At 43.1% G+C, this 12,465-nt stretch overlaps 2 protein-coding genes across 2 annotated transcripts in view; one reads left to right on the top strand and one right to left on the bottom strand.

Moving 5' to 3' along the window:
- Positions 1–11: 11 nt before the first annotated feature.
- C30H19orf44 (chromosome 30 C19orf44 homolog) lies at positions 12–3,938 on the top strand (the record flags this gene model as incomplete). The annotated part of the gene is made up of 7 exons (XM_010725110.3): positions 12–551; positions 805–1,162; positions 1,643–1,716; positions 1,915–2,383; positions 2,892–2,987; positions 3,110–3,276; positions 3,351–3,938. Coding segments are annotated over 7 exons (1,794 nt in total), but the record flags the coding sequence as incomplete, so codon positions are not given.
- A 999-nt stretch (positions 3,939–4,937) lies between these two features.
- Positions 4,938–12,465, bottom strand: part of CHERP (calcium homeostasis endoplasmic reticulum protein) — an 11,392-nt gene continuing 3,864 nt past the window's right edge. The window contains exons 6-17 of the mRNA XM_031557091.1: positions 12,329–12,418; positions 11,992–12,226; positions 11,666–11,844; positions 10,864–11,260; positions 8,695–8,933; positions 7,795–7,928; positions 7,432–7,518; positions 6,989–7,138; positions 6,741–6,857; positions 6,466–6,560; positions 5,779–5,964; positions 4,938–4,986 (exon numbers count right to left, since the gene is read on the bottom strand). Coding sequence (XP_031412951.1) covers positions 4,949–4,986; positions 5,779–5,964; positions 6,466–6,560; positions 6,741–6,857; positions 6,989–7,138; positions 7,432–7,518; positions 7,795–7,928; positions 8,695–8,933; positions 10,864–11,260; positions 11,666–11,844; positions 11,992–12,226; positions 12,329–12,418 — 1,947 coding nt within the window. The 3' untranslated portion in view covers positions 4,938–4,948. The remainder of the gene's footprint in view (positions 4,987–5,778; positions 5,965–6,465; positions 6,561–6,740; positions 6,858–6,988; positions 7,139–7,431; positions 7,519–7,794; positions 7,929–8,694; positions 8,934–10,863; positions 11,261–11,665; positions 11,845–11,991; positions 12,227–12,328; positions 12,419–12,465) is intronic.

Genomic DNA, 12,465 nt, shown 5'->3' with positions numbered 1-12,465 from the left:
CTGGCGGACACTGCGGCCTCCTCCGCTCCTGCACTCGGCTCCGAGGGGACGGCGCAGAGTTGCAGGGGGCGGGAAGAGCCCCGCTGGGCCGCGGCAGGTTCCTGAAGGCGAGGAGCGGCGAAGCGCCCGGAGCCACGAGCGCTCAGCCCAGCGCTTCTCGCGCGAGATCGAATTCAGCTCTGAGGAAAGCGGCGCAGCTGCAAAGCAAAATCCTGAGTCGGAAAAAGCGGCTGGAATTGCAGAGCGCTGAGATGGGCCGGAAGCCTCTGGGTGAAGATTCCTCGTCTGCTTCTAGTATTGAACGGCACGCGAGAGGCAAGAAATACTTGAAGGGCTGCGCTGCAGTTGATCGGAACGTGGCTGCCAGTGGGAGCTGCTCTGAGGAAGAGGAAAGCGCCCAAAGCCCCACAAGGGTCGTTACGGTTACACAACAGCTTGGTTTGGGCGGTGCTGAGAAGGAAATGAGAAAATTCATGGAGAGCTCTTTGGAGTTTTCCAGTGGAAGGGAGAACCAAAGGTGTGTTACAACTGATTCCAGGTGGGATGGAAAGGTAAATACAGATTTCATTGCATTATGTATTTTTGTTTACACTTTGGAAGTATTTTCAATTAATCATGTCACTCTCTATTTACTAACACCAGAAACTATTTTTAACCTCTTTGCATCTTGCTCATGATACGCATTAGCATGATTTCACACTATAAAATTACTGGGATTCACCCATTATGGTCTGTTTTTGTCCTTAATGATCTACATACAGTAATGAGGAAAAGTATAAATCTCTTTTTCATGTTCTTTAAAAGAGTAAGAATCCAGTTTCACCAGGAACGCCTCCTCCATCTCATAAGGAAATTCCTCTGACAGAGGTACCCAAAGTACCTTTTCTTCACTGCAGAAACTCAGAGAAAATCGTTCTAGGTGGAAGTAATCTGTTAAGACCTTCACTGGCCAGCAGAAACCGGTCAGCACGACGTAATCTGAGATCTCCATCGCTGTCGTCTTCCATGAAAGACAATCCTGTAAAAATTACTTTGCCCAGAAGAGGCAATGCCAAGCCAAGTCAAGTGTCAGGTGGAAGTGATGGAAGTGAAATAAAATCATTAGATGAGTTATTTTCAAAAGCAGACGATGTGGAAGATTCAACTAGCATAAGCTCAAATGGTAAGCATTTCTAAGCATTATCTTGATAGACTTGGCACAAATTATACTAATTATTTACTAACAAGTGTGGGCAAACATTTCCTTTGAAAATATTCAGTGGGCTATTTTTATATAAGCTTTGGTTTTAGAAATTACATTGATATCTTTGTTGTTACTCGCTTGTATTTTTCTTGGCTTTTGATTTAATGAATTCAGATTAAGGACGCTTCTCTGGATCACAGTTGCAACATCAAAACAACTCCAACATTTAGAATCATGCTGATATATTAGTGGGACAAGATACTGTTGGTTTGAGTGAAAACAAGCATAAATGCAGGAGGTTGAGAGTCTGAGCTGTAGGCAGGTCTGCCTGCAGACAGAGGAGGAATCTTTAGAAGTACAATTAATTCTTAATATTACGCTTTCTCTTTATGTCACTTCATAGAAAGCACACTGTAACTTTCCTGTGAATTCTCATGTCAGTTTGTCATTCAATTGCAGACTTCAGACAGAATATCCTGAGCCTTGATGATTTGGCACCAAATATCAGCAGGATGGCAGAATTAAAGGAGCAAGTAAGTAGAAATTTCACACATCTTTCCATTCTGCCTTCATTTGATGAAGGGTGGAGGTTCTAAAATAAACACATCTGTTCTGCTAGAAAGCTCTCTGAGTTGGGCATGGCTCACTAGTTGCAAAGATTGAGAATAATGGAGCCATATTTATGTTATGTATTGCTGATTCTCTTAACATACAGCTCTTTTATTTTGCAGGGGACAGATACTCAAATTAGTCAAGAAACAAATAGAAATCCAAAAAAGGACACATTCCTAGGGGAAAAGGATCCAACTTTTCCTAAAATAAGTGCAGAAATTGGTGCAACTGATACTTCTGAAAGGGATACTGAAAATGTGACTGAAGCTGAAATCCCTGAGCATTTAGGAGAAGTTTCTGCAGATTTTTCTAGACACAGGCAGGATTATCCTGATCATGATGACAGAACTGTTAATTCAGAATATTCTGAAGACTTTGAACAATCTCCATCTACAACAGACAGGGAAACTGTATCAAAAATGTCAGAGGAACATTCTGAGAGTTGCACATATTCTGGAAAAGAGCCATCTTCTTCGGCATCGTCCCCTTTACTTACCAGAGAAAGGCACAAACGGGTTCACAGAGTAGCTGTAAAGGAAACTGCAGCTCAGACAGTGGATTTTCCGTTCACCTATTGCTGGCCAAAGAGTAAGTTCATGTTTAAATCAAGATGCCACCCTCTTCAATCTTGAGATTTGTTCATATTTCACACGCTGACCTGATCAGTTTCCCCTGGCTCACATGCTAATAAAAGCATTTGAACCACAGCACTTTGATAGCAAGCTGTGACCTTCGTTTCTGAGGGGCAGCTTGTTTCCTACTCCTCTTTGAAAGGAAAAACTAGGAAAGATGCTTTTTGCCATAGACAAGGAGAAAATGGGACCTCACTGAAAACAGTGGCTTCCTTCAAGTATGAGAACCTTTATTTCTACTGTGTCTAAGGTTAGAAAATACAGCTTCCACAATGGCAGTGGTGTGAACGTGGAAGTAAGTAAAGGGAGGAGGGCGCAGACTTACTTCAGCATTAGTTTGGCTGATTGAATTCCCTGTTGGGTTTAGAGCTGTTCTCTAAGGAAGCCAATGCCCTAAAGCTGAAACTGAATTCTAGTATTGAGTCATCACCCTCCAAACCCAGTAATTCTTGTTGTCTGCACAGCAAACAGCTCTGCACTGCTTGGTCTGCCTGTTGGAAACAGCTACGTTGATCCGGTGCCTATTGCCAGTCATGTCATCAGCATGGATGCAGTAGAAGGTACTGAAAGACATCTCTGAATCCTGTTTGACTATGTTTGATGCACGTAGTCGCTGCCTGACTCACTATTAGCACCTGCCGTGACTGTGATGTTACTAAAATACACTCTTTGCTCTTTGCAGCCCTGACAGCATACAGTCCCTCAGTTCTTGTTTTAAATGCCATGTTAAAACAGCACTTGATGTTGACCCAGCAATTTGTGGAGAACATTCAGCACCTTCACTTATCCCTCGTGGAGTCTTTAGAGAGTGAGAAGTTCCACTATCATACACTGGAAGAGGCTAAAGAGGTATTTATGATAGAGGTGTTATATGCTATGAGGTATTTCTCTACACAAATAAACTGTGTGTTAACTTTCTGCAGTACATCAAGAGGCACAAATCCCCACCTTTAACAATTGAACAAGCATTTGAAGAAATCCAGGAAGCGGAAGAAATACTGCCACCATCGTGACTGCTAAAACACACCTTTACAGATCTCAAGTCAGAACAAGAAACTCTTTCAGACTGCGCAGATAAAAAGTTGCAAACTGTGTACCAGCTGCTCTGTCTTTTGTAATGCATCATTTGTTTTCCTGCTTGTTTTCATTATGTCTTTATGTTTTTACTACTGTTCGTGGTGCAGGGATAGATGAGAGCTATGAGTCAGCCTACAGCACGGTTAGCAAAGAAGAAAACCAAAATAACTCTTATCTGAAAAGATCGGGGTAAGTTGCTAGTCTGTGTGTTTATCACATAGATCATCTGCTCTTTTATCATAGTAGTGAAAGGCTATACAGAGCATCAAGGACTATGATGACAGCAGGAAAATACCACCCTGCTCTTAGAGCTTCGTTTAAGCAGATTATCAGATTACTGCCATTACTATAAAACCAAACGGTTATTTTTTTTTTATTAAAAAAGGTGTTTATTGGAAGGCAAAACAATAAAATTCACAAGTTGGTGACATACAGGTGTTGTATGCTGATTCACAGACAGTTACAGTTTCACAACTACAGTAGATCTAGAACAAACTGATAGTTCACCATATTAACTGAATGGTTTTAAGAGGGTTTCTGCTATACAAACAAGTTACTCTGGGAAGTGGTTACCACCACGCAGACCTGTGGAGTGGAAGTGCAGTGTAAGGGCCCAACATCTTCAGCTGGTGGCCTCTGGGAACGGTTACAAAACTTTATTCTCGTTCACGTTAAAGGAAGTTTCCAAGAACATTTCACTGTTAGAAACTTGCAGAACAGAGAAAATTGATTCTCTTCTATTGAACTAATTAGCTTTTATTAAAGGGTATATACAAAAATATAAAAAGCTTAAAGAATGTCTTCCATTACAAAGCATTGAACATCCCTTAGAGCGCTTGAAAAGCTAGAACATTTAACCCTCGTGTTCTGAACAGAGTTGTGATTGCAGCAGCTGGTGTGTAGGGGTGTTAAGTTGTATGGTAGGTTCTAACAAGCTTGCACAGTGCTCATAGGTCACCTGTACTGGAACTAGATGCTTCATTCCCCATTTAGACATTAGGATACACTGCTCAGCATCAGTCTGACTTGATCCCAAGGCAGCACCCCTCCACTTCAAATAGAATTAACCTTTTGAGAGAAATAAACATACATTATGGAACTAGAGACATAGAACCGTATCAGAAAACGTCTGTATTCCACAGGAATGAGTGAGTTACAATCCTGGACCGAGGGGAGCTCAGATGGGGTTTAACTAGAATCAGAGTGCTAGCTAACTAGAGAATTTTGCAAAATAAAATGGAAATCCTTAAGTGTGCTAGACATGTCGGAATGATTGGCCTTTTTAACCATTGCTAAATCACAATTGTTGAATTACATGTCATAGCTTTCCATTTTTCACCATATTTTAAAAGTAATTCATTTGTCACTTCCTCCAGACTCTCATCCGCATTTATACAAGTTTAATGTTTTGTAGAAGATGCAAGACATCTTTCTTCAGAGAGTCTTATTCAGGTGGTGGAGGGTCTTGCGTTTCACGCTTCACTGAAACAATAGGGAAAAGAGCACTTACACATTTCAGACAGCTTAGGTAACTGCAGAATGCTTCATGGACTGAGGGCTCTACTAAAAATAATTTTTTTCCTTTGTGACTTTATTTAAATTCGTTTTATTATGCAGATCTACTGCAGCCATAGGCAGAAGTGACTTTTCATCTGGCACGCCAATTATTTTCCTTCTAATCACTGCTAAGTGTAGCTCTACACAACACAGACTCTCTGCAAAGATTCATCGTTTGGGTAATTGATTTCATCTCCTAAGAAGTGTCTCCATTTTTTGTGCACCCTACCTGAAACTGCACTACAGTGAATTTGTTACCAGTTCTGGGGTTGACAGAACACAGCACTCATGGCAGGAGTTGGGCAGGGCCAAACAGTGAGTGTGGGCCAGCTTCCCTCCAAACACAACACCCTTCCTGCTCTGGCAGCCATCCATCCATGGCATGGCCCCCTCCACTACTTTTGTGACCCATCTTCTCGTTGTTTAAAGGATAACATCTGAAGACAGAGACTACTGCTATTACAGGCAGGATGTGGCTTAACACAACAGGCTAATTAATTAAGGTTTCAGAAATTAGAATACAGCACAATCCCAAGAAGTAAAAGACATAAGGTTCATCAGAGTGTTTACTTACCTGTTGTTTCTTTTATCCATTACATTAGAAAGAATTAAGAATTAACTTGATTTTGAGTTTACATTCTACAGTAAAACTCCTTAAATAAAACAAAATCACAAACAACATGAGCAGTTTTTAATTGCTTAGCAACATTTACTTACATTCATCCCTAGCCTTCATGCGTGCGATAAATGAGTAACTTTTATTTCTTCTGTAGTTTTCATAAGGGTCATCTAATGCAACTCCCACTCCTTTATACTGATCCCATTTGTCTCGAATATCTCCTCCTTTGATTGGGTCCTGAATTCCTTGTTCCTTGGCTCCCAATCCACCAGATCCACTCCATCCTGAAGAAAATTCACAACATTGCAACTTGTAACCATTACAGCACTAGAATTCTGAATATTCTGGAAATACTACAGGAACTGCCTTGTTCAATGTGGTAGGAGAGTGACAGTCTGAAAAACTGTCCCCTCTACTTAAATAGCAGGGATTCTGGGAGCTGAAAAGCATCAGCCCAATCCCTAAAAAACTTTTTAGGAGCACAAGCACAAGGCCAACCTGTCCTGTCAGTCCTGCTGATGCTGACCTGTGCTATAAGGAGATGAAATGTGCCAGATGGTTGAATTCCATTTCATGCTAAACTCACATCCCTCTCTCATCCATATCCTCCTCAGAACAGCAATCACCACCACTCTTTCATGTTCTGTGTATTACATCTCTGATTATCCTTACTCTGACCTTAGAATACCAAGGTGCTGAAAGGGACAATACTTAGAAACGTGCAAAGATTAACTGTGCCTCATTTTGTTTGCTGGCTTATGTCAGATTTGAGAACAGCACCTTACCCATTTTCACAAGCATCTGATGGCCTTTATTTTCTTCTCCAAGTCTTGATTCTGGGATAGGAGGTCCAGAACTGGAACCTAAGCCAGCAGAAGAACTAAGGAAATAAAAAGATGAAACTAAGAACAAGCAATAACTGTTCTGATCCAGCGCAAGGTCATTTACATTCTGTTAAACATTAACACCCTGTATAACCTCATCCACTCTACTAAGATATTCTTTTATAAAGCTGTGAACTTACGGAGGTAAAAAGAGAAACCAACAAACAAGAGCTTACGGAGGGGTGGGGCTACGAGACCGAGAGCGGCGCCGCCTGCCCGGGGAGTAAGACTTGGACCTCGATCGTGACCGTGATCGCGAGCGGCTGTGAGAAGAGCGGGACCTGCTCCGGCTCCTGGAAAGAGACAGCACACCACATCAGATGCACAGACTGCAGAGCAACGCCCGGGGTTCCACACTCAGCCCTGCAGGTCGTTCCCCCACCTCCACCTCTGAGCTCCTGCGATTCGCCTCACTGCACTCTACCTGGACTGAGAGCGTGAATAGGATCGGGACCGAGAGCAGGAGCGAGATCGGGACCTCGAGTAGGAGCCAGATGATTTTGAAGATCGTGAATTGGAGCGGGAGGAGGAGCGACCTCGGCTTTTAGAGCGACTGCGAGACCGAGAAGGGCCGCTGCACAGACAGAAGGAGAAAAACTCCTGTGAAACTCCTTGGAGATGCTTGAGAAGTGTAAATGTGCTTTTGATCAAATTGAAATCACACACGCAGATTTCAGCAAACAAGCCCAACAAAATTTGAGTGTGAAAAAAATATTCTCTATAGATTAGACAGAATTTTCAGCAACTTAAAACTCAGTTAATTCCAGCAACACATTGCTGAACTGTTCCCCTACACCAGTGCAGGGCAGTCCTAGCGCCTTCCAAACGAACAGCACGCATCAGAGGGCAGCAGACAAGGTCTCTCACCTATTTCTCTTCTCCTGACCTTTCCTCCGCCTTGCTCTCATTTTAGCTCTGAAGAATTCATACAGTCCGTTCTGCTCCCAGCCTTCACTGCAATAAATCAATCACACATAGAACAGACATCTGTAAAACTCAGTCATGATCAACAGAGGATTTCCGCTCAATGTGGTAGGGAACAAAGAGCCTGGGCACCGAGGTCTTGCACATCTCAGCGTAAGATCAAACGGTTTAAAATACAACAAGAGCACTCATTGTTAGCATTAGAGGAACCAAGACATGGGTGAAGGAAGAGAGAACCACTTCTTGGTTTGAGACAGCTCCTTAGGGCATTTTCCTTACCACATTGTTAGCTATACCTACTCTTACCTGTTTCTAGGCCTGTCATGAGATGGTGGACTATAAAATGCCTCAACCGCAGCCAGTAGTCTCTCACTGGGGGGCATTGGGGGTGGAAGACGTATATCTTTAGGATCTAAAGGTTTATACTCATGATCTTCAAGCTGCCGGAAACAAAACAAATTACATTCTTGTCATGTGTCATGGGGTGGCCAATCTGAAGAGATAAATATAGATTTAACCTTGTAGGGACCTCACAGTTCACTACTGGATAAAAATGCTCCAGTAATAAGGATTCTGCAGATGACCCAATGCTTTCTTGTGCTATCACCATCATTCTGATTCTTATGAGATAAGCCAGCAACTACACGTACTGGGACATTAACTGGATCACCAGGTAGATAAAATGCAGGTGTTATCTATCCAGCTCTGTGATAATAGTGCCTGGATTGGAAACCTGGTAAAAACTGGTGCATGCTGAGAGTAACAGAAAGTTAAAATGGAATAGACCTGTTTCTTCATCTCAAGCACAGAATGTGTAACTGTAATTATCCCCCAAGATGCTGATACAGATACATATCCTGTTCCTTACCCGTCTTTCTTTGCGTGTACAGCATTAGTGTCACAAAACATCTACGTAAGAAAGAACTCCAAATACCAAAACTAGCGTACAGTGGCCCCACCAGAACCATGGGTACCTTCTGCCTATATGAAAATCACTGGAGGTAATGTTTTCAAAACCACATCAGTCTTTCACGTATACAGGCTTAACTAGCTTTCACTGGGACACAACACTTAGAATTGTCACCACTTACACTACCTTCCCCGTCTGCCGGATGGAGAGATGTGAAATGGTAAATGTCCACGTTAAACTGCCCACAGTGCTGACTAGGGATTTCGATCGAGTCCAGGCCCACCTCAAGCACTTACTTTTACAAGCGGAGCCATCAGTCCAGCAGGAAGATCGAAGTAGGGAACGTTTGGCACCAGACTGGGATCATCGTGGTTCATGTGAGGGGGGCCTTGTCGCCGCATGTGAGGAGGCTGCCCGTTAAATCCATGTGGGGGAGGCCCAAAATCAGGGTGCTGCGGCCCTCCCCAGGGAGGATGCTCGCTGATTCCAGGATGAGGCAACCTGTGCCCAGGGTGGTGATGAGGAGGTCCAATTTCTGCACAGAGTGGGAGGGTTAAAACATTTTATTTAGCTGTAGAGAAACGAAGGCAATCAGAAGTGTACTTCAATTAGTGCATTTATCCTAAAAAAAACCTTGGCACCCTGGAGTCTTGCACATCAAGAAAAGCAACAGGACAGAAGAACTAGAGGCTGGCTACAGGCCCACGGCCATGAAAGTCATGCAGCACATCTCCCACTCTGGCTATAGCAAATACCCTCAAGACAGCTGGTTATTAACTGGTTATTAAGTCATCCTTTACTGTAGAACATTCTGCAGTCAAAAAGTCCAAAAAAGATGCTCAAGAACAAAAGGTTTCAGATGCAGCAAGATACTGATGGCATCTATCTCTGGAGCCTAAGTATACAACTGTGGCTTAGCAGCAACCTGAACAGATCTGTAATATGTACATATATTGATTTAGCATAGACTGTAAAGAAAGAAATATGACAGGAATTAACTCACATGAGTAGGCGACAAGAAAATACTTTGTTTAAAGAGGTGTTTCAAGAAGAGTAGAGATAATGTCCTGTTAAAATAGAGAAATGAGAGACATCCATCCCATCACTGACAGACAAACCACTGTCATGAACGCCACCATACTCTGCCAGACTTACTGCATGGAGAAAAATGGGAGACTGAAAATCAACATCTTCTGCAATGGGACCAGGAATTTTTCCAGGAAAAGTCACTGTGGCCACCACTGCTATAACTCTCTACAGCCTGTGCTATTTGACTCATCTTTATCAGACTTAGAACAAGATGTGTAGTCACTGCTTCACCCCTTTCCTAATTTTAGCCATCTGTTTCAGTAGATCCCCTCCTCCAACAACTTTGCATGACAGAACAAGTGTTCTGGTCACCAATGCAATCCAAAAGCATTTTTTTATTGAAATAAAAGCTTTCATCGTCCTTCCTCAGACGAGAAAAGCTGTTCTCACAACTCACTACCACAGCTCAAAAGAGACACAAAGGAACGCTCAAAATCCCAAATATATCATTCCCTGGGTTTCAGCCTTTTTTGGGCTTGCAGACTTAGAACCTCTGAAGCTTAGAATAGCAACTCCTACACCGCCATTTCAAGCTACAAAACGCAAAAAACAAAAACCAATTACACTGCCATTTCCAACACAACCCGCTGCACAGATCCACAGGGATCCTTAAACTCTAAGTTGACAATCATTATATCCCAGAATAATCATAACTTCTCAATATGAAATAGAAACTGAATCAAAGAAGACTTCCAGACTTCATGAGGGGCCTGTAACCAAATCCAAGCCATGATAGCCAGGCACACAGTGCACTAGCTACATTCTCTTATGTTCCCATGGTCCAGCAAGAGGAAAAGCAAAGAAAGAGGGAGCGGAGGAAAACTGGAGGCAAGGATCATTTCACCAGTGATTACCAAGCCACACAACTTGAGGCAGATAATTAGAGAGCTTTTCAGTAAAAGCAAAGAGGAAGAGAAGCACATTGGTGCACAAGAACAAACGCTTCCAGCCTGCATTCCTCTATCGTCCTGCAGCAGTGCAGGGCTATCCGAGGAGCCCTCACCTACAGCCTGATGTGCAGGAAATTGAATTCACAGGAAAATGCCGATTTTCACTTCTGGATTACTTTAAAAATGAAATAAATGGTTGCAAAAGGAGTGCTCAAACAACTGCTGTCCTGAGTCTGGATAATGGTTTCTGGTTATCTGTATCCATTAGGGAGGGAAGGAAGGATGACTCAAAAAAGTAAGGAAGCATCCAACTCTGTAGGTATTTCCTGAGCCACTTAGTAGCAGCTTCCCAAACCCACAAACTCAGTGTTCCTCAGGAAAACCTGAGCAATTCACCCACAGTAAGCTGTCACCCCAGAAGCACTCAAGTTTGTAACAGCAACCAGTATTGCAGTGTAAGAAAACCTGGCCTGGTACACACTTTACCTTGAGGAAAATCCCCCTGGGGGTAATCAAAACGATGAGGATAAGGAGGCCTTTCAAAGGGATGGCGAGGTGGAAAATCATCCTGCATGAAGCGAGGTGGAAAGCGGTTGAAATTATGCGGATGCGGGGGCTGGTTGAATTGGGGATGTTGCTGATGTGGAGGAAATGGGCCTCTGAAGTGAGGTGGCCGCTGCATTCGAAATGGAGGTTCCCTTTGACCCCCACCCCATGGAGGTTGTTCATGCTGGTTGTTCCATGGTGCTTCAAACTGGTTGTTCCAAGAAGGATCAGGCTGGTTGTTCCAAGGTGTCTCTCGCTGGTTGTTCCAGCCTTGATCTCTTTGTTCGTTCCACATTCCTTCATGGTTGTTATTCCATGGAGGACAATGAGGTGGTCCCTAGTGGGAAAAGTAGGGTCATTAGGCTACAAGAGAAAGAATGCAAAAAGACAATCTACCTTTTAAATAAGTGTCACCTGTAGGTAATATGCACAGGTTAAACAAGTTCTGAACCACCACAGCTTCAGAGGAAAGGCAAGAAAAGACCAAACTGATCAGCACACACAGTGCTGAATTCAGCGGAGTACTTCTTGTTCTGCTCATTCATAGGGAAGGTGTTGTAGCTGACACACTGAAACACAGGCTATACTTTGCCTTTAACTGCCCCAAATGAGAAAGTTTTGGAGTCAAATCTGGATTCGTGACATTCCAAGATTTTCAACACACTTCCTATACCAAGATAGCCTTCTGTCCTTCTGAATTTCCACCTCCCTTTACCTATTATTTCAGAACAGTGTTTGGTACCTGTTGTTGACCCCACGGTGCAACAGGATGAGGCTGGTCAAACCACGGGGGTTTATTTGGAGGAATCTGATCATGAGATCCAGGGCCACGTGGTCCACCAGAAGCAGGATCCTGCACCCCAGACCCTGTTGTGTCATACTCTGAAGAACCAGCTAGAGGCAGCTGAGATTTACCATCATCTGAAACAAATTGGAAACAGTTGGAGGCAGCCAAGGCTACGTGCAGTTATGAAAACACTCACAAAAGACTCCATCTGAATGTTGCTGGATATGTGAACATACTGCAGAAATCTACCCACTGTGGACCTGTGCAGAACAGGTCAGTACCTGCTTGTGTAACTGGAGCAGATGGTGGAGCTGAGGCTGGTGCTGCTGTGGGCGCTTGAGGAGGGGGAGTTGATTTCACCTCGTTCTCCAGCGGTGGCATTTGTATTTGTTGCTGCTGCTGCTGCGTTAAGCTGTTTACAAACTCTTCGTGTTGAGTTTTCAGGTTCTGTATCTGCTGTTGGAAGGCAACCTGCACAGGCTGTACTACTGTCGCATATTCAGTGATCAAATTTGCCTGATGAGAAATTATGAACAAAGTTTGTGCTGGACCTAAAACAGTTTGTTTCCAAAATGTGTACATAAATAAGAAAAGTGTTACTTTTCTTTTGTTTCTAACCTGGTACTGGCCAAGTCCAAGAGCTGGGCTCTGCAGCTGCTGAATAATTGACTCATCAAAGTACCCATTTTTCTCCCACAGTTGAAGCAGCTGCACAAATTCAAGAGCGAGAGGTGTTCAGAATTGATTAACAATTA

This window comes from Meleagris gallopavo, chromosome 30 (assembly GCF_000146605.3).
Source record: "Meleagris gallopavo isolate NT-WF06-2002-E0010 breed Aviagen turkey brand Nicholas breeding stock chromosome 30, Turkey_5.1, whole genome shotgun sequence".
Classification (NCBI taxonomy): Eukaryota; Metazoa; Chordata; class Aves; order Galliformes; family Phasianidae; genus Meleagris; species Meleagris gallopavo.
Note: the sequence above shows the minus strand (reverse complement) of the source record. Positions and strands in the feature narration are given on the sequence as shown.